The 21,216-nt window shown below is 40.3% G+C and overlaps 1 protein-coding gene across 2 annotated transcripts in view; it reads right to left on the bottom strand.

Annotated features, from left to right (window-relative positions):
- The window catches only part of LOC139725992 (transcription factor 12-like), a 260,859-nt gene that overhangs the window by 134,901 nt on the left and 104,742 nt on the right, over window positions 1–21,216 (bottom strand). For both annotated transcript variants that reach the window (XM_071637073.1, XM_071637074.1), the window contains exon 6: window positions 18,794–18,858. In XM_071637073.1, the coding sequence (XP_071493174.1) occupies window positions 18,794–18,858 (65 nt within the window). The remainder of the gene's footprint in view (window positions 1–18,793; window positions 18,859–21,216) is intronic.

Here is a 21,216-nt window from a genome sequence, read left to right as displayed (position 1 = left end):
CCCCCGTTTCCCTATCCGGTTACGGTCCGAGCAATTTGAGGAGAAATTAAATTTGATGATGTTGGCCATAGCATTGCCGAAGCCTAATCACTTCGTTATTTGAAGGTGATCTCCTGATAGATCTAATTCAAGACATGATTAATAGCTGTATCATTTTTCAAACATGCTCTCATAATTCCTGCTTCTTCATACGGCTTGTATAAACAGTGATTGCATAATTTGATAATACTACACAAAGTTAATGGAATGATTTGCCCACCCATGCAACAGGGTCTATCAGACATATAGACAAAGATATATCAACAAATAGGGAAATGAATTGATATACCTCTGAAAGTAAATAGACAAGTACAATGTTATCAATTTGACAGATAATATCAGTGTAATCCCAACATGTGACATCCTGACTTTTTAAGGCACTATGCATTTCTTTTGAGAACAGAATCTCAACAACAATTCTGTATGCTACTCCTCAAGTGGCAATCAAATAATCAAATACACTCACAGATACAATTATGCAGTATCAAATAATCAGTTTCCTACTGTGACTCCAATAATGCACAACATGAAAATCTTTCCAGTTCTAAAATAAACTCTCCAATACAAGCTCAGTCACTTGCACACAAACAAGTGACAACATAATTTTGCCATACACTTTTGACCAGCTTTTAGAGGGCGGTATTACATTTCGTCACTAAGTAATAACAAGAGAGGACAAACAGCCCCTGCCAGGTCCCCCTATTTATAACTGTTCTTTTTGTGTGCCTGGATATACAATATTATTATGGGATATGGGGATAAAGAAATACTTAGTTAACCTCAATCAATCATAATCAATAAAAAATAAGAAAAATCCTTTAGCATCCCCTCACAAATAAAAGGCATGATGCTTTAGATATATATTTTGATCCATCATATCGACAGCTTGTGCTTCAATACAACATGTATCACTTTAAATATTTTATCGCCTAAAAACTCTAAAGGCCCATGATATACATTCATACCTAACTGCTATATTTATGTATAAACACATTCGAAATTTATTACCATTTTTCCATAATGCCCTAGTAACTAATGATCACATTCACTCATACCCTACCCGTCGTTCCCATGATTTTCATTTAAGTAATCCAAAGCTTTTACTTGCTCAAAAGTCGATTAGACATCACTGTCCGGATACATGGAACACTCTTCCTGAGGAGTTGAAACAGTGTGCCTCCTTGTTTTCATTCAAAGCAAACTTAAAGAAGCATATTTTATCACAGTATACTTCAAATACGAATTAAGCACGAATAATTTATATGACTTATGTTGGTCTCCCGATAGTAGCAACATCGTAAGTCATTCCCTCTTCCAGCAAACCAATTTTATCATTCCAAATCCCAGCCTATCTGCCCCTGTGCACTCTCAAGCACTCGCACGCACATTCACCACCATCACACATCAGAGTTTATTTTTCCCCTGCTATCTTCGCAGCAGAATTTGTATTGTTTACCAATTTACCTACCTACCTTTTCCTCGGGCCGGCCATCTTTTCAAGCGATGCTTACAATGGCGGCCCTCTGCATTATCACTTCTTAAATATAATATTGTTATTGTAATCCCAGCTGCATAGACATGCATACTGTAATATCATTAATTTCCTTTTATATCGTTGTTTATGCAAGTCAAATGACTCTGTTTCAAATATACTTTGTATGTTTCCCATGTTCACGATTATTCAATCTATGTATATATTGATTTGCAGAAAATAAAGTATCTATCAAACAAAAATAAACAAATATTATCTGAATGAAATGATTCAAATGAAAATGAGGAGATGCTATTAATCAGTGGCTTGGGTACTGTTATGAAAAACAATTAAATATACAAGTATTTGATATTTATACACACTCCTGCTTCATAAGAGGTCAATGCAGCACAAATGATGATATCAACTTTGGTACAAATATATCAACCATATTTGATGTTTTGGCAATCTCTGATTATATCCACCCACCCCCAGCCCTCTCCCCATTACGATTGAGGAGGAGAAACAATACGCCATGAAATAACTACTAGAACTGGCAAAAAAAGAAAGAAAAAAATCTCCTACATTTTTGAAGACACTTATTAAGGGCAAATACAGGTTGCCTCAAGCAGGCAGCCCCTTTTGATTTGTCGCACCCTATATGCAGTTAAATCAAGACTGATAGGGGTAACTTATAAATTCCACATCAGCATACCGACTGACACACAGCAAGAAGAAATTCTTAAAGAAGAAAGAAGCACCTTCAAACTCTCAAACACTAAGAATTTCGCTTTCTTTGTTTGCACAACGGGGGAAAACAATTCACAGACTGGGGTAATACAGAGGCACAGGAACCAATGACTGGTCACCCATCTGTTACCCCGTCTGCAATCTACCAGTGATTTAAAACCCATTTCATGGGTATATTACTTCCTATGTCCTCCAGCGTATCACACTCTCCATAGCTTTTACGATAGACGCTATGCCTTGAATGTGCCATGCATGAAATTTTACAAATAACTACTCTGCCTTAACTGCCCTGCTGCTATTTTTACTTGATATGATATGCTATTAATATACAGGTGATGTAAAAATAGCCACTCATCCCATATTGCATTCATTATCATTCCCAATATATATTCTTTTATCTCACTGGAATGTTATACCTTACATAACATTCATGTTTCACCTGACTGGAATTTCTTCTATCTTAAGTACCTTTTAAAACCTTGCATGCTGGGAGAATTAAGTTCCCTTGTATTTTGATGGACCCAGTTACATTGAGACTGTTAAATCTTCCTCAAACAGCCCACATATTACCTTAGTGACAAGATGTAGGTCAATGCAGAAGGTCTCATACTTAGGAACAGGTATGAATATGTTTGACAGAAACATTTCGTGACACCAAAGTAATATATATATAGCTGACCTCTATGTAGGTCCATCAATTTCGACATCAGTTTAAAAGTTTGGCTAATCAAAATTCTGGAGCAAGCAAGCTAAAGGACAAATTTCTCTCAAAATCTGTCCATGGAGTTCTTTCTCTCAAGCAAGCCTATACTAGTCCTCTACATGGCGAGATTATTGCTCGGTCTCGACAAACCTCATACGGTAGTACTTAGGCTCATCTCAAGGACCAGCGGTTATTCTCACAACAGGCGTCCACTTCCCCTCTATCAGACAATACACCTCTTCCTCTTCTCTTTGTTCAGACATTTAGGCACAACTATAATGCCAGCCACAAAAGGAGAAATCGAATCCACCAGCTCAAACACAAAACAAACGAACATCTAATTTTCTTCTCTGACTGTAGACAAGACTTAAGATTAAAAACTGATTGGATTCTTTTCTCTGTTACCACAACTTTTGCTCCCAATCATCAATACCCATTTCTCACTTGGATCTCATCAGTTTTCATCAATTACCAACTATGCTCTGAAACCTTACTAGATATGGCTGATGTTTTCAGCAAAATATTCATCATAAAAACTCTCTGTACACTTCCACGGTATTTCAGCAAGCTCAGCAAATCAGCAAGTTGATAATGCCACGCTCTCACAATTTCGTATTAATTTCATATACAGAAATGACAAAAAATATGTATTAAAAAATGTATAAATATATAAAACTTGCCTTAAAACCATCCAAAAATATTAAACAAAGAACAAATGTTACCTCTGATATATTTTGGCATGGGAATATGCTTTTACCTGTATTAGCTAAGAATTTTTTTTTTTCTCCAAATGTCATATACAACATACACTGTACATTAAAACTGTGAGGGCATAACATCATGATCTCACTCATATGAATATTCATAAGGACTGGTCAAAAACTATTTCCTGAAAAAAAATGTGAAATTTCTGAATGTCATATCTTTCTTATTTCTTACCCGATTTTTGCCATTCTTTGAATGTTCTGTACGGATCTTTTTTTTTTCCTCTCTTTCTTTTGGAGTTTATTTATTTTCAAGGTAGATTTCCTCTTGAAGTATTTTGTGGTATATCTACGTTCACATTAGGGAAAATCACAGTATTTCACCATCAATGTAAATGAACCTCCTGTTAGAGTATTGGCCTTGTGCTTTAAAGGTCATGTTTACCTTTGGGAGGAATGATTTTAAAAAAAGTTCAAGATATCACATTTTATGCATATATGTGTAGGTCAGTTGTATCACAAAACATGCTACCATATAAAGTTTTTGCAATAAAGCCTAAAATATAAGGAGATATCACTATTTTTCTCATGTAACCATAACTGTAGACAGTTCAGTCTGAAAAATTTTTTATCATGACTATTGTTCACATTTTGTATATTTAACAATACTTAACATTGATTACACTGGTTCAAATTTTTTACATTGGTTGTTTCTATCCTTAACTCATATTTTAGAACTATTTTGAAGCACTAATGCTGGGTTTTCGTTTCCTCTGCAAATGGTAAATTATGCCTTTAATGCCCATCGAGTCAAGAGGAAGAAATCATAATGCCCTGAACTTGTTCTGGCTAATTTGACATCTCTAGAAGCATTTTTCTTTATTTCACTTCCTTCGACAAAAAGTAGCCAAGTAAAACCACTGGAAAGAGAAATCAAAGTCTTGATTTAATTGTTTGAATTCTGACACTAAGTACGCAAAATCTGAGGATTACTGGACAAATATGAAAGAAAGTAGTGGCTCACACTTGGGCAAAGCTATAAAGGGGAAAAAGTGCCCTTATCTAGGGCGAGTGACCCGAAAAGGAGCGAGGATGAATGAATAATTCATTCGGGTTTCTGCACGGGCATGGAAAAAAGGCATGATGAGCCATTAACCACAAACTTAATTACAGCTTCTTGGGGAACTGGAAAACAAGAATTGGTTTTCTCTCTACAAATGTCACTCACTTGACAATTTTGCAGCAATCTCAAATGTAAATGTTTCGCCTCCGCCTCTCTGCATCGCTCTATCTGATGAGATTACAGCCTTCAAATTTACCCAGATTTGCTATTCAAAATGCCCTTCATTAGCGTGCTAAAGCAGGTCCTTTTGTTTTGGCGAAACAAGCACGCGCCGACGCAAATTTGAATTGATGGGACTAACGGTGGCGTGAGTTGCCGTACATTGTCACTGCTAATGCAACAATATAAAACCATTGTTTTTCTGCTTCTCTCTAAGCTTGGTCACCGAAGATGCACAAGACCCTGTGCCATGACATTCTAACCTGATGGAATATTATAGTGGAACGCCACCTCTAGTTCCAGCTGACTTCAATCAATAGCATAAAATCACACAAACTCAACGGTATACTTCTTCCCAAGATTTAACAATAAATTTTGCTCCTTTGATCTTGTGAAAGAGGCTTTTGTAAACACCCAAACTTCAAGCAGTATATCCTTCGGGTGGTCTACCCTGTTCCCGAATACCAACAAATCTCATCACTTGTTTCGTTTCATCATGTTCTAGAAAACTTTTGCATTCTTTTTTTCCCCCTTCGTAACAATTCTCTCAGTTGGTCATGACTGCAGAGAAGGGGGAGGGAAGAGAAGAGAAATTAGGTTAAACTGGCATGGACTGATGAACGGTAATGAAGTTATGACTTCTGTGACTCTGCATTGGTTTGGGGCATTAGTTAAACAAGTTTTCACAACAGCCATCCCCTCTCCCCCTCCCCCTCCCCCCCCCCCCCAAAAAAATGCATCTCAGAAAGTAAATCCTTATCACTTTACATGCACACTGAGAGAAGGGGGGGGGGGGGGGGGGTCGTTGACGTGAAACCCTAATTGTGTCATCACAGATTCCCCACTTTGACACAGCAATTAGCACAATTCTGAGGCATCATGGAACCAGACATGCAATTAAAAGACGCTAACTGGATTAACGACAGAAATTACAGAACGTGCCATACACACAATGCAAGCATGGTCCTCATTCATAAACCTGCAAATAATGACCTTAAAAGATATTTCGTTCTTCAAAGCAGGAAAGAAAATTGTGATTCTACCATCATCACCATCATTGAGGAATCATTACCCTGGAAAAAAAAGAAGAAGAAGATTAGCTAAACATTCACATATTTTTGAAAGACCTTATTTGAAAGGCAATCCAATCACTCCACTTTTAGGAGATAATCATTCATTTATGGGATGGAATGTCATCTTGTTCAGGGATGTTTGCACCTGGCTGGATTTGAACCTGGAACCCCCTGATAAAAAGTCCACAGCCTAAACCACTCTACCTCAGTGCACTTTGATGCAAGTTTATCCTAGTCACGTCATCCATTTCTATACGAGGAATTAGGCAAGTGATTTGGCTCAGTCGGTAGTGCAACTGCCACCCAAAGCAAATGACCACGGTTCAAATCACGAGTCTAGCTGAGCAACATTAAGAGTAATCGTACAGTCCCCTCTTGTGAGAAGATAGGGCATTAAATGGAGGTCAAGTGCATGAGTTTATCATGACTTACACACATAAAAAATCCCACTTCAACTTAAAAGTCATCGCAAAAAGCAAGTTGCTAACCAAGTGAAGAGGTCCGCCTTCCTACCCACAGAGGAAGAACGGGCGAATGACACCGACCCCTCGTGGATCGCCCCAGGTGACTATCAATAGTCAGCAAACGACATCAACTGGTCACATTGTGCCATATGAAGAAGAATGAGAAGTGTCGGGGAAAGGGTCTGGTCAGGCAGACAGGTCTGGCGATGCTACGCCTGCTGGGATGGTGGCAAACTCTGACCACAGAGGGCAGTGTGCAGTTGGAAGTCCACTCAGGTACGGACTGGACTTGAAAAGAACCAACCGACCGCCAAGACCTACCGGTGCACTCTCCCCCAGCCCAGCTTAGAATTGGCCATCATAGACATGGGTAAAAAAGTTAGTCATTCATTCTCTGCATCGGTCTTGGCTGTATACTCCTTGATCTACATTGCGATAGAAAAGATACACCTAATTTTGGCAATAGGGAAAAAAGCCTGAAAATCCATACTCTTTACTTTCCATGAAAGGGATGCATCCTCTGAGTTTCTTATTATTGATGTAGATACAGTTTTCTTCCATTTTCATCTTTTCCATTTTTCCTTGTTTTGCCATCAAATTACTACCTTTTCTATTAATATTTCAAATTATACAGAAAAAAATACACAGAAGAAAAACCAATGCTTCTGGGGTCCCATTTCATAAAAAGTTGATATGATAGCAACTCTTGCAAAAATGGCAATTGTCATAGTAACGACAGATATCCAGCTTCCTGATTGGCTGTTGCTATGGGAAGTTGCCATTCCAGCAAGAGTTGCTATCCTAATATCTTTTATGAAATGGGGTCCTGATGTATTATAAGATTCAATTTACAGAAACTCATAAATCAAGGTTCCCTGCATCCTACAGGTAACTCAGGTGTGTGGGCTGCAGAGTTCGGACAACACACCCCACTACCGCCAAACAGTGGCCTGGTCTGAAACTGGGATGGGGGTTGGGTGGTGTGGGGTGGAGGCCTTTATTGCAAGAAATCCGAACAACAATGTCAATCTGATACCGCAAAAACCCCACGGCTACTTCTCCCAGCTCTCTACCTGGCTTTTGTTCCTGTATCCAGCTCACCACGGGGGTCAGAGTGCCCAAAATTTTTGTCAGGAATGCAGAATGCCTTGTTACCCAAAATATGAAGTGGTAAGAAAAACACTGTTTACCTGGAGCTGGGGGGATTTTTTTTCCCCCATTCCAATTTTCTTTCTTTCTTTTTTAAGGGGGGGGGGATGACAGAGAAAAGGCCAGGTAGCATCAGAATGCGTTAATCCTCCATTAGAGAGGAAAAAGGTGGAGGTATCGTTTAAATTGAATACATGTGGCTGAATGAGGTGAGAACAAGGTGAGCTTCCACCAATAGAGGTAGTGAGTACAGCTTGTATTTTTGAACTGCAGCTAGAAAACACCTCCTCACTTCCCTCCTTTTACCACGATGACCGATTGCACACAAAGGTTCTACTAGGTGTGTCTTCATCAGACCCAAGTTCAAACTGGTGGACTATTTTGCCATTTAGAAAAAAAGCCTGATATTACAAATGTGCATCTTTATCAGCTCGAAAACAGCCTAGCCCAAAGTTGACACATGTATGCATACTTTGCATCATTACTCAGCCACAGAACTCTACCACCATAGAACTCCATGTATACACTTTGTAGTTCTGTGGTCTCAGCACACAGTATGAATAATGAGATTGAGAAAATTTTGGGCTGACGGAGACAAAACCCAAACAGTGTGCTACTTTACAATTTAGCTTGCTATTTCATAAACTAGACGAAGAATTTTAAGGGAAATTTTCCCAATCGAATAGCGTGCTATTTGCATATTCATGGCACAAAATAGTAGGCTAATTTGACATCGCGCAAATTTTCTAACCGCAATGTAGTGCACTATTTTGAAACTTCACTCTGATGGAAACCCACCTACTGTTACATCCATAGGCAATGCATGAAGACCAGAGGATAATGCTATTAGGATGTAATTGGGTTTTACATTCACTACAAGATCAACATTGCAGTACAAATTTGGTATTATGCAGTAGGCACATTAAAAGTGCAGAGTATGGGAAACAAACGATTACATTACCAATGGATTCACAGTACTTCAGCCCAGGGCCAGTAGCTAGAATGTCCCTCTCTCGAGCAATGATATTTTAGTCAGGGCTGCACACTGACCTATTTTTTCTACTGGTCCGACCTGTCTGTCGGGCCAGTAGGTACCCAGTTTTTCCCTTTTTTACTGGTCCACTCCTAAAAAAATTACTGGTTCAACAATGATTTTTACTGGTCCCAGACCGTCGGACCAGTGCCAGTATGCAGCATTGCTTTAGTCCTATATGTACACCTTTTTTTTTGTATGATGAAAACATTCATTCTTTTACAGAACGACATCATATGCATAATAAGAACAGATACATAACATTCCATTCAAGGGTAAGAAAAGATGAGTGAGAAAGAGACGCAAAGAAATGTAAAGACAGAAAGGAAGAATAAACAAAGGAAAATGGAAGGGAAAGAGAGAAGGGTTAGGAAAAGAGAAGGGGATGGAGAGATGAAGAGAGAGAAAGGAGTAGAAAATATCCCAATGTGTCAACGCCATTTTCCAATTGGTTTACAAGGCGACCGCACCAGACACGTCTGCAATCGGGGCATTGAAGCAGGAGTGAAGGTAGATTTGAAACACAATAGGCTGAGAACGTACCAGCTGGTTATTGTTTTCTACTTCAATTAGCTCCTGCACAGACACACACACACATACACACAGACAGACATAAACCTCAGTGGATTGTGTATGCCACTGCACAGACTGCCAAAATACTTCAATCAGTGAATATCAATAAAACCAATTCCTGCTCTAACTCATTGTTTTTGTTTCGTTCTCTTTGTAATACAGTCATTCTCTTTCCTTGTGTTTTGTGAATGACTTCACCATCTAAAGTACCCTTCCATTCATGAGTAAGAGAAGTATGGTATACCTGTAATCAGTTTCTCTTTCATTTATTCCTTCCTTTCCTCTTCTTGTCATCTTTCCATCTTCCTCCTCCCATTCAATCACATTTCTTCCTTTTCTTCCTCTTTATCTTCCTATCTTTTCCTATTTTTCCTCCCATTCAAACTTACTTTTCCATCTCTTCCTTCTTCAATTCCTTGATTTCAACAAAAGGTACAATAGCACGAAGCATTATAGGGCAACTTGATATAGATTACGACACAAGTACAAAAAGACCGATCTATATGTAGCCTGATTTCATTTTTCTTTCAGAATCAACAGTGAAACTGTGTTTCATCTTCCTAACATCTCCTAGCAACCTGTGGCATTTGTACCATAGGACTGGTGATTTGATCAATCTGTATTCAGACGTGGTATTACCAGAGCATTACGGGGAATATGCACAAGTCTGTACCTAAGCCATTTGGCAAGTAAGATTAGGCGCGACGTACTTAGGACGGAATGAATATCCTCCACATCGTGTCTCTGTATCTATCAATGAAATCCGTTCTTCTGCAAAAAATCTGAATAGCGATATTTACATATATTGCACGAAGGCTTTAGCAGCCAGACAACCCTTAAATAGCTCAATTCCTACATAGTGAAACATTGCAAGTAGATCAAAAGGTATTAAAATAACAAGAAAATGGTATGGAGGAGTACAAAGCTAATGGTAATGAGAGACATGGAATGAAAGAATCCAAAAGAGATAGAGATGGAGATAGGGAGAGAGAGAGCAGAGAGAGTGAACGTGGGAGAGGTTGAAGTCCAGAATCAATACAAGCAGGACGATTTTTTAATCGTGAGAAATAGCTGTTGATTTCCCAGCTGTGTTTGCGAGCCAGCGCTCCCACAAACAGCGGGCCTCATTCTCCGAGTGCGCACTTCTACCTCGCGCCCGATTTTTGCCCTTGGCTGGGGAGACGCCATGGCTGCCTGCCTGCTTCCATCGCCATGGTGATCTTCCTCTGCCTCTCTATACCTTTCTCTCTCTCAATCACTCATTTTTTTCTCTCTCATTCCTCCTGTCCTTTGCTCCAACACCTTCTTTTAGCTGCATACTCTAATGCTGTGTGATTTCTTTCCAGTAAGCACATGTTGCAAGCACACACACACACACACACACACACACACACACACACACACACACACACAGACACGCACACAGACTCATTCATTCACTCACTTGCATTTATATGCACCCTCAGTCACACAGACAACAGACACTCTCACACACAGACAGACCTGAAACATACACATACACACACATGTAAGCACACATATCCTCTAAGGAAAGAAACAGTTATAGCTTTAATCTGTGTACATAACGACCGACTTCTGCAATATTTAATCTCCAGTGAAATTGTCAGACAGATTATACCCATTATTACATTTGTCTAGCACGAGCATGAAATGAGTGTCACTGAGCACATTTTCCTCAATCAAACGGCCATTTTGTTCGTGAAATTCCCTGAGCACATCTTGATGAATTACCGCCACAAATCAGCTCGAGGGGGAAAAAAAATCAATGCAGAGAAAAGCACATAAATCATATATCACTAATTCTCATCCACAATAATTTGGGTGTACAGAAGGAATACAGAATAGGTATATCAATATCTGACTGCTATCTAAATCAATGCATGTGTAAGACCACAATGTCAGATAAAGTTAAAAGTGCAAAGTTCATGAGCTCTATACCTGGTATGTAGTAATTAAGTAATATATGAATGAGTACAATATGACATACATTTATATACATATAAAGAGAGAGAGATACATATTTTACATTCAACAATTTACCTCAGAAATCAGAAGAATTACAGAGCAGCACTTATCTAGCATGCCCCATAATTGACAAGAATTCGGTAGAAAGCTTAAATGTCATGTGTCACGTACAGTAAAACATATGATGCAGTTTCTTTTTTCTTTGGGGGGGGGGGGGGTGGTATCCTAGGGGTACCAAACAGAAATCTACCATTTTGCTGAATAATTCTCTCTTTTGTTTTTTTTTTTCAGGCAACTACTAGTATGTGAGTGAAAAAACTAGAATTGAAAATTCCTCAAGTGTAAAGTGTTTTGAAAGTGCACTCGTATTCCTTTTTTTTTTTTTTTTTTTTTTTTTTTGGGGGGGGGGGGGGGGGGTGAAGTGTAAATGCTCGCCAGCTTTATTCCAGCTTTTGGTCATGTGACATCCATCCATCAGTGCACGGTATCTCCTTCCTGCCTACCTACATTCAAGAGACAGAAACAAGTTGCTTATGTGCACTACATACCCCCTAAACCAAATATTCCAGGGTTTTCTTGTGCATGTATGCATTTCTTGCCAACACACCAAAAAGTTTCTGTGTCTGTGTATTTTCTGGTAGTATGTATGCTACATCGCAAAACTCTGATTTTTTTTTGCATTTTCTTTATTTTTTTTAAGATGGAAATGCCTCTACTTGCAATTGAGCACTTGTTAGATGTTTGAAATAAAACGCCAAACTTTTTATATTCTCACAGATTTCATGAGTCAGGTATTATTCGCGCATTTAAAGATACGCAAAATTATTGACTCTGATCCCGATACGAATGTGACGAGGACATACATGCATTTCTCTATTCACTACTGTACTCCATGATCGCGAATTTAACCACTCGCAAAATCGTAGGGAAGTCCTGATTCGCGAAAATTTAGACTTGCTGAATATACACTGTATGGCGTATATGGTACATTGAAGCATCCCATTTTTATTACACATAGTCACTACAGAGTCAAAGTCAGGTCATGTTAACTACATGAGTTACTTGACACTCATGAGAATTCAGTCTCTAGTAGACCCCCTGATACTTCTTTCTTTGTTTCTAGGCCAAGGACCATTATTAACATCAGAGCCAAGGAGAAGTTGGCAATCACCCAAAACCAATTGAAAAACTACTACAGCAACTTTGCCTCATTCACCAAATAGGAATTAAGAAATGCCTTCAATGCATATGTTTGTATCTTTCATCCCACTTCCAGGATTTTTCTTTTTTATTTGCCAGAAAAAAAAAGAAGAAAAAACCCCAACCTTTTTCAAAGATGACAGTGGAGATTTTGGGAAAACAATACCATGAATAATGCATTCCTGAATATACTGTGACTTTCTAACGACATGTAAATTGCAAATTGCAGCAGTCGCTGGGAGACAGGGCTGCTGAAGGAATAGTAAGGGGAGTTCCCGCGGGGGACAGGCCAACCATCTCGCGTGTCCGCTGCGCGTGGTGCAGCGCTCGTCAAAGTTAAACTGTTTGTCCATTCAGGAAGTCTCTCTGCGAGGAATATTCTTGAGTTTCTGCGAGACTCGGCTTCACGAAGCTGACCTAAATTGTGTAAAATGTGAGCTCCCCTAACCCATTTACACCTGCCAAAAGCGCCCCCCTTTATGATACGGCTTGCCAGGGTACACTCTGTGGGAGCAGCGAGAAACCCAAGGCAGAGCTGTCAGGCTGCCGCAGCGCTCGCGCCCCGGTGCCGCTAGCAGTTCGTCCATGTCAGCATCGGATCTGCTTCTTTCCTCGAAAGTCAATCACCATCCGTTCCAGTGAAGCTATACTTCTTCCTTCTCTTACACACTCGCTTCCCATCTCCCTCTTTTCCCTTCTCCCTCTTCTTCTTCTTCTTCTTCTTCGTTCCTTTCCCTGCTCCTGTCTTTTGGGGCGAGTTGGGTCGCGTGACGTGGAGCCACTGAAAGCCCTCCTCGTCAAAAGTCAACCGAGCAATTGTCCCTGTGCTAACAAAAAACGCACCTGGACAGGTGGCGCACTCATGTGATTGAGCGGCGCGGCAATCCAATCCCCGAAAACATGTCTCCACAGACAGGACCCGAGCCCGTCTTAGCGCATAAATGCAATTGGCAATCAAAGGGAACTTGGGCGCGCTATATGACTGAATCCCCGGCCAGTGGAGAAGGGTAGAGTGGAGGGGGGGCTCTTTGCATAATGAGATGAGGGTATCAGGAGCTCACGCTCAGGAGGAGAAAGAAGGGGGAGGAGGAGAAAAAAGGGGGAGCGGAAGACAGTGTTAATTCCTCACACTTGGCTCCCCCATCAGCGATCAGACCATCACCAGAGTCCATTGGATCTTGGGCCATAAACCTGATGTGAGCTTTCCATGAAGGATTTGAGATATGTTGGGGGGGGGGGGGGTGATGTCTTGCAACAGAAAAAAACACAATTACCCCTCCCCCCTCCCCCCCTCCCCCTTTCTTCATCCAATGCTGCTAGTGTGCTAGTTAAATCACTGCTGGCGCATGCCTCTGCATTTATGAGGTCACTTAAAGAGTGCAGTCGAATAGTAAAAGCTTGGTTACAAACGGAATGAACTTTTTCAATTCACCCCACCCTCCATCCTTTACTCCTCTTTTCTTCATTCTCTCTCTCCCTTTATTTATGTATTTCTTTCCTTAAACTCTTGAATCTTTTTCTTACTTTACTCTACTCTTACCCCTTTAATCAGACCGAGAAGTAGTAGAACATGAAAGGTACGTAACATGAAGTCTCAAATATGTACTATGACTATGTACTTTACATACTTCTTCAGATTTGATTGGAATGAGAGTGTTTCAGTGACTCTGTTGTAGCATAAAATACCAGCAAACACACTTGCCCTTTAACTCTATCAGAAGAAATCAAAGAGAGACTTTAAATATGAGTTTTTATTTGAATCTTGGAAAAAATTCAGCTCTCTTCCTCTACTTACACACACACACACACACACACACACACACACACACACACACACACACACACACACACACACACAAATGCACACAAACACACAAAATGATTTCTCTCAAAGGTGGTACATTCATAATGCAATGGGTTCAAGGCATTATTCAGTTGAGCTCATCAATTGGCTCCTTTGGGTGCATTTACACTAAACTTTTTGGGCCATAATCAGCATTTTGAAACATGATTAGTGCAAAAACTCACTGACTCACTTTGATATACGAGCTGTGTCTAACTGCTGACTAAAATTGTACAAAAAGATGCATTTACGATCAGTGGTTCTCTCTAACCATGTTTACTGGGGAAGCATGAATGTATCACGTTTACGTTCAGCGATTCTCTCTAATCATGTTTACTGGGGAAGCATAGACGCAACATACTGAATGCTGAACAGCTTACTACAATTTTTCAACGATGGTTTTAACAATATGTGGTGCATGTTCACATAATCAGCTCTTTCTCAAGCTGAAAAAACTTGATCATAAACAGTACCCCCATGAACGATGTTATGAATCAGTGTTTTGGATCAGCACTTCCAAATGCTGATTCTGCTGCTGCAAATTGAGGATAAATGCATCCTTAAAGAAAATTTTCATAAAGATTACACATCTGAATAGCTCAGGAGGTCATGTAAAAAAAAACAACTGTTTTACATCACAGCAAGGCCATTGACTTGCACATGTGGTTAAGATCTTTTCCCCCTCTCCAGAGTTTTTCTCCTCATTCAGAAATGAAACCTGTTGCTCCTCAAGTGCACCTCTTCCAAACAGGTGTACAAGGTAGTTTGCGGGCGAATCAAGATTCATTCCAATCATTCCAAAGGAATCCCTGCCAAAAATGATCATTTTTAGTGGCAACAAATAACTTCACACTACTGTTATTACTACCTTGCATTCGTCTACTTTTTTTTTTTTTTTTTTTTTTGGGGGGGGGGGGCATTGTTTGGGATCCCTTTTGCTAAAAGCACACTTATGGTGACAAACGTTTCTTGACTGGCTACAAAGCACTTAACTAACTGTTGATGTCTTGCAACAGGCATAGGAGGCACTGTAAGGCCTGGAACCTGACATGGGGGGGGGGGGGGGGTGATCAGTTGTAACACGTATCATTGCCCCCCCCCCCCCTTCCCGCTGCTGTCAGGTCGCTGTAGCTTGGGATTATGACTCTCACTCCTCCTGACAACCTGCATCCTGCCTTAACCGACCAAGAATGTGACGACACGCATACCGCAGGTTGCTTAATACCGCCACCAGTTGCAAACTTCTTCACACCTTGCGTGAAAATTCACAGGCAAATTGTTTGCAAACAGAACAACGTGTCAGCGAGTACACATATACTTACACATATCAAACTTTACTGAAACCCCCCCCCCCCCCCCACGGCTTTGTGGTTTTTAATGTTGCATACTTGTGTCACATATTACACACACTCTTTAATTTTAGCTTTCCATTAAAACATCTCAAAAAGTTTGGGTTTTGCGGCTGTTTTAGGAAGATATTATTAAATTCACACAAGTGCTAGGTTCTTTTTAGACTGTCTGGGGAAGAAGTTACCCTGGTATCACAAAGTAACACAGAGCAGGGTACAGACCACAAAGACCAAAGTCTGCTAACATGGATATGAGTATGTGGGAACAGGTAGCATATTACAATTTTTCTCCACTAATACAAAGTATCACGTCAGTCAACTACTGGTTTAGACCTTGGACCAAATTCTGCTTGAATACAAATTACATAATGGCCTCAATCAAATGACCACAAAACAACTACAAAAAGAATTTACAGAAAAAGAAAGATTTCAAAACAGAACATTTTCAGAAAAAGTCTTAAGAAAGCAAAAAGTGATGTTCTGGACTTTGAGCTTGCAAAGGTACCCTCATCTTCATGCTGTAGCTGTACTTATTCCGTTCTGCCATCTTCACACCGGCTTGGATCTCTCTCTCCTTCACTAGACAATTAATGACGCCGCTGACGAGAATATTAATAGCTCAGAAATCTCTGGCAGCCTGCTAAAATAAAAAAAGAAAAGAGTGGGGGGGGGAGGGAGAGGGAGGTAGGGGGTGGGGAGGAGGGCGGGGATGGTTCTTGTCTCTTCTGTTCTACCTAGCCTGTGCGGAGGGGATGCCCCCGACCGCATGCCAAGTCAAATTAGCGGTGGCGCCCACTAACAGCTGGCTGGGAGATTCCCCCCAAATGAAACACCTGTACCAAAACATCTGCGCCATTTTTTTCCCCCTCTCTCTCTCTCTCCAGTTTAACTATATCAGAGAATGCAGATAGAGAAGTAGTTCGGTAGTTTGGGGCGAGAGGGTGAGAGAGAGATCCATGCCGAACACGGTGAATCGGTAAGCTCCCTTGCAAATCCACCCGATTTAGACTGCGTCACATTCTGATGTTTGTGGTAGGACAGAGCTAAGCCCGGTTAATGTTTTAATAGCACTAAATTGAGGGATTAGGGCCCTGAGCATCGATTCAGGACAGTGATGAACTGCCCTGTCTGCTGCCACCAAGAGCACTTAACTAACCAAACAATGACGACAATGTCACGGTGCAGGAAGCTATGTGTAGTAACAGAGACAATATGGCTGAAATTTCTTCATCCACATCACAATGACAACATGCTTAACATCTAAATGGAAAGCTTGATACATAATCGCATCATATTGCACTAAATTTTAAAATCATTTATACTTTAATCAATGATTCTGCTACGTTTGCAAGATGGACAGTAATCATAAAATGATCATTCGAAATATTTTCGTTGCACAAAATGCCCCAACTGCACGTTGACTTAACACAGCTAAGTTTGGATAATACTGTGTTTATTAGCATCAGAGACATCAATTAGCAAATTAATGAATTCATACACTTATCCCACAACTTTTATTTGCCCATAAGAGGTTACATCTCACAATGATGTGTAGCAATAGGAGAAAATATCTGTTTCAACAAATAACATCTGGCTTCAAATGTCTAATTCCATTTCACAATCCTACAAAGAATACTCCTTATGCTCTAAAAAGAAAAAACAACAACAACAACTGTTGAGTTTGATGACAGTTACGAAAGGTATACATGTATTCATGAGGAAAAAAAATTGCCAGATAGTTTGAGGTATCATCTTTGGCACTGGCATTAAAACGTGCTTTTGAGGGCGTGTGATGCTCTACTGTGCGCTCAGGTTGTCGCGGCAACCACAGGGGGTTGGATTCACTCACTTGTTCAACATCTTCTGAAGCAGTGACATCCCAACCCCGGCTTCCTTTCCCTCACTCCTCCCCTCCTCCTCCTCCTCATCCTCTCTGGCAAGGGTGTAAAGCTAATCAACCTCTGTCCAGCTGGAGCTACCAAAACCCCCTTTTCCCTGTCGCAGGCTCTCGACTTGAAGCTCGCCGCGGGCTGTTCCCGTGACGACCACACGCCCGGTAAGATTTCCCCTGGCTGTCAAGTTTACGTTCAAACTGAACAAGCGATACACATGTTGTTTTCGCTGGCGCCTCTCCAAGAAACCTCAGATCCATGCTTTTGTGGGTCTCCAATAAATGTTGAGTAAAAAAGCCTTTGCGATCCCATTTCATTCATACTCTTCCCTTTTTCTCTTCACTGTGTTGCTTTCTCATTCAAGTTCTTGCACTTTCCATCTCTTTCTTTTTCTTCCTCTGTTTTCTCTTGGTGAGCACATTCTTTTACTCGTCCATTCTCTCAAGTTTCCAGTTTCTCCACACATGTTTCTCATGACCCAGAAAGATTTTTAACTTCAAGAAGCTTGAACGTTATGAGTTAAGAAGAAACATTAGACTTTTCTAGGATTAACTTCACTATTTTCTGTGCGATTTTTAAGTGCATTAATTTCTTTTTATTGCCTATTCGTAAGTTGTGTTGTACAAATACGCATACAGGAAAGTTTGCGACGATCCTTGTACGATGGCACTAAATTGCTCACTTTTTCATTCCATCTTTCCTTGAATACCATGAGCTTTTCTTGGTGAGTTTGGTATCTCAGCTCAAAGATGCAACGACCCCCTAAAGTCTACCTCGCATGTGTAGGACAGTATGCGACAGTGCACAAACGTATCGAGCATATTCCAGACAGCAGCATCAACTGCTGATTTTGCATTCACTGTGTCTCTACCCGACAAATATTATAAACCCACATGCAAACAGTACATACCCATATACACACAAACACAAACACACACACACACACATACACCATAACATTTATACATTTATGAAACAAAGGCAACACAAAGTCATTTCAACCATCGTTTGATTCTTCTCCTCAACACTGCGCCATCCTGCCTCGGAAAAGGCCGCTCGGTGCTCGGAGGTGATGCAGCCTTGCATTGGACAAACACAATACACTCTTCCGCGTACTTGACCACGGAGTGCTAGGTATACAACCCCTTTCCCTCCCACCCTCCCTTTCTCTCTCTGACCATCTCGAGCACAATAAACACTCTAGGGGGAAGGGGAAACACACACTCGGGGGCAGAGCAACAGAAATATTCGGCCCCTCCGCCGAGGAGATTGCCCAACTTACCGGTCCTGCGGTGTCTCTAGATATTGAGGAGTACGACGGCATTGAATACAAGTCTTTGGATTTCCCTGCAGCGGAAAAAAAAAGAAAAAGAAAAGTGAAGAATATTATCACAGTTTAATGAACCAACTGAAGTGGAAATTAGGGTTCTGCTAAGTATTGCGATAATACCTAACATGAGTCAATAGTCTACAACGATTACGATAATACCAAAGTATTACGATAAAACCATTAAAATGAGTCAATAGTCTATAACTGCTGTTGTAGAAAGGACCATCTCATGGGAATCTATTGTACTGCTTTGAGATATCATACATGATGAGTACATATCATTACACAAAGTGTCTTTTGGTTATGCTCACATTCATAACATGAATGGTTTACTTAGGTTTTCCTACATAAAATGGTAAACTATGTGCTCCCTTTTTAATCCTTAACCATTCACCAAATGGGCATTTGGAGGCTCATTAACATCTCATCATAGCTTCATACTCTTGGAGAAGATTAATGATAAAAATGCTACTAAAGCACTGAAATAATATGGAAACTGTTTCCTAAGCAAAGAAACTTTAGTACAATATTGGTATTTGTTAACAATACTGATTGGTCTAGGATACCTTTCATTTAATGAAATGGATATTCTACAAGGCATTCATCAAAGACGTTTATGTGCACAATACTCATAATTATGAATGCATTTCTTTCATATAATTTTTCTTTGGTTCTTTTCCATTCCATCCATGCAGGGTTTTGTATTTGGCTCATTTTTCTACCATTTCAGACAGGATATGAAGACATAACCTCAGGCAAGGTCTTTGGCTAGAGGACAGTACTGAAGACCCAACAAACATTATCACAATTAATGTTTGTACATATGAAATGTGGCACTCCTGTTTTCATCTATCAAAAATGTGGAAAACAGGCATATTTACGCTTGTTAGCATCTGTCAGAGATGGATATTTTTTCGGCTAAATTTGTCACATCTCTGTGAACCCCCCGGGGTGTGCAATAAAAAAATGCAAACGATTACAACAGTGGAGATGTCAAATATTATTATCCAATTTTACGGGAGACCAGCCGCGGTGGAAGCGCAGTTTTGCAGCAATTGTGGTCAAGGGGGCACAATCACAAGGCACACAGGAAACGGAGATACGAAAAGGATAAAGGGGAGAAAATTTCCCCTCTCTCAATCTGTAACCCCCTTGTTTTCTGTCAAATCTCATGTAATTGCCTAATCTCTCTCTCATTCTATTAGGCGAAATATGCACGGGCAAAGAAAAAAATGAATATATCCAAATATAGCCTACAGGAAAGGGGGAAATGATTACAATTGGAAGTGGAACCTAGATTGCTCGGTAGATCGGGCGCTAGCGAGTGTCTCATTTCCCCGACCGCGCGAGGCAAAAATCGGAGGGAGGATATAGACAATAACCACGGCGAAAGAAAACATCTGAGAGCAAGGAGAGGGAACAGAGCGCGGGCCGTCTGGTCCACTGGGGGACAAGAGAGCGAGCCGAAGGAGCAGCGAAGGAGCTGGGCAAGATAGAGGGCGATAAAGGAGGACCTGACAAGTGTCTGTACATCCAAGCGCTTTCCTCCCAACGAAAATACAGCTTAATGAAACATCCTGGCTGGTAAAGCCTTTGGATAAACATTGCCAGAACTGGGGAAATTGTCTGTGATGTGATGACTCCATAAAAAGACTCGCCGGGGTACAATAACTGCGCGTTCCTTTACAGGTGCATCGCCGTACCAGACATAGAGGCGCATTCCCCCCGAAAAATTTCCTTCCTCAAGCTCCACAGAGCATTTGATGAAATGCAAGATAAAATATTTTTGAAAGTAGCCCAAAGAATCAATTAGTGGACTTTTCTTCATCTAGTTTATCTCCTCGGTGATCTTTCTAACAAGAATGGTCTTTTTCTTCACAAGACATGTTTCTAGTAGCATTTCAATGTCAGCATGATGAACATGTTAAGAAGAAAACTTTGCGGTTTACTTGTCACTCAAGGTAACAGGACTAACGAGCACATGCCACTATTAGCCTGAGGTATTAAATCAAAATGCCAAATTGAAATTGGGAAGAAACCTCAAGTTCATCATTACCTGAGATGACCTTTGCATAAGAAAACTTTTATCACAGGGACATGATAATACGAAACAAAGCATCAATACCTCATTGATAAAGCACCAATCATAAGTGTAATTACACACCGTCGCAAAATGACATTGTAAATGTTCGGTGGCTGATGACAAGACGTTATTTCGCCAAATCTCAAAGGTACAATATGAATGATTGCTTCCAATGATTAGTCTTACTCATCAGACTGTACTCAGTTTAACCAATTGCTTCTCAGACTTGAGTGTACTCTGTATTGTGTCTATGACAAATTGTTATGTCTCAGGGATGACAGGTAAAATTCAA

This window comes from Diadema antillarum, unplaced genomic scaffold (genome assembly GCF_040938485.1).
Source record: "Diadema antillarum isolate AM-2024a unplaced genomic scaffold, OU_Dant_1.0 seq00000069_RagTag, whole genome shotgun sequence".
NCBI classification, from domain to species: Eukaryota; Metazoa; Echinodermata; class Echinoidea; order Diadematoida; family Diadematidae; genus Diadema; species Diadema antillarum.
This window is presented reverse-complemented; position numbering and strand designations above follow the sequence as displayed.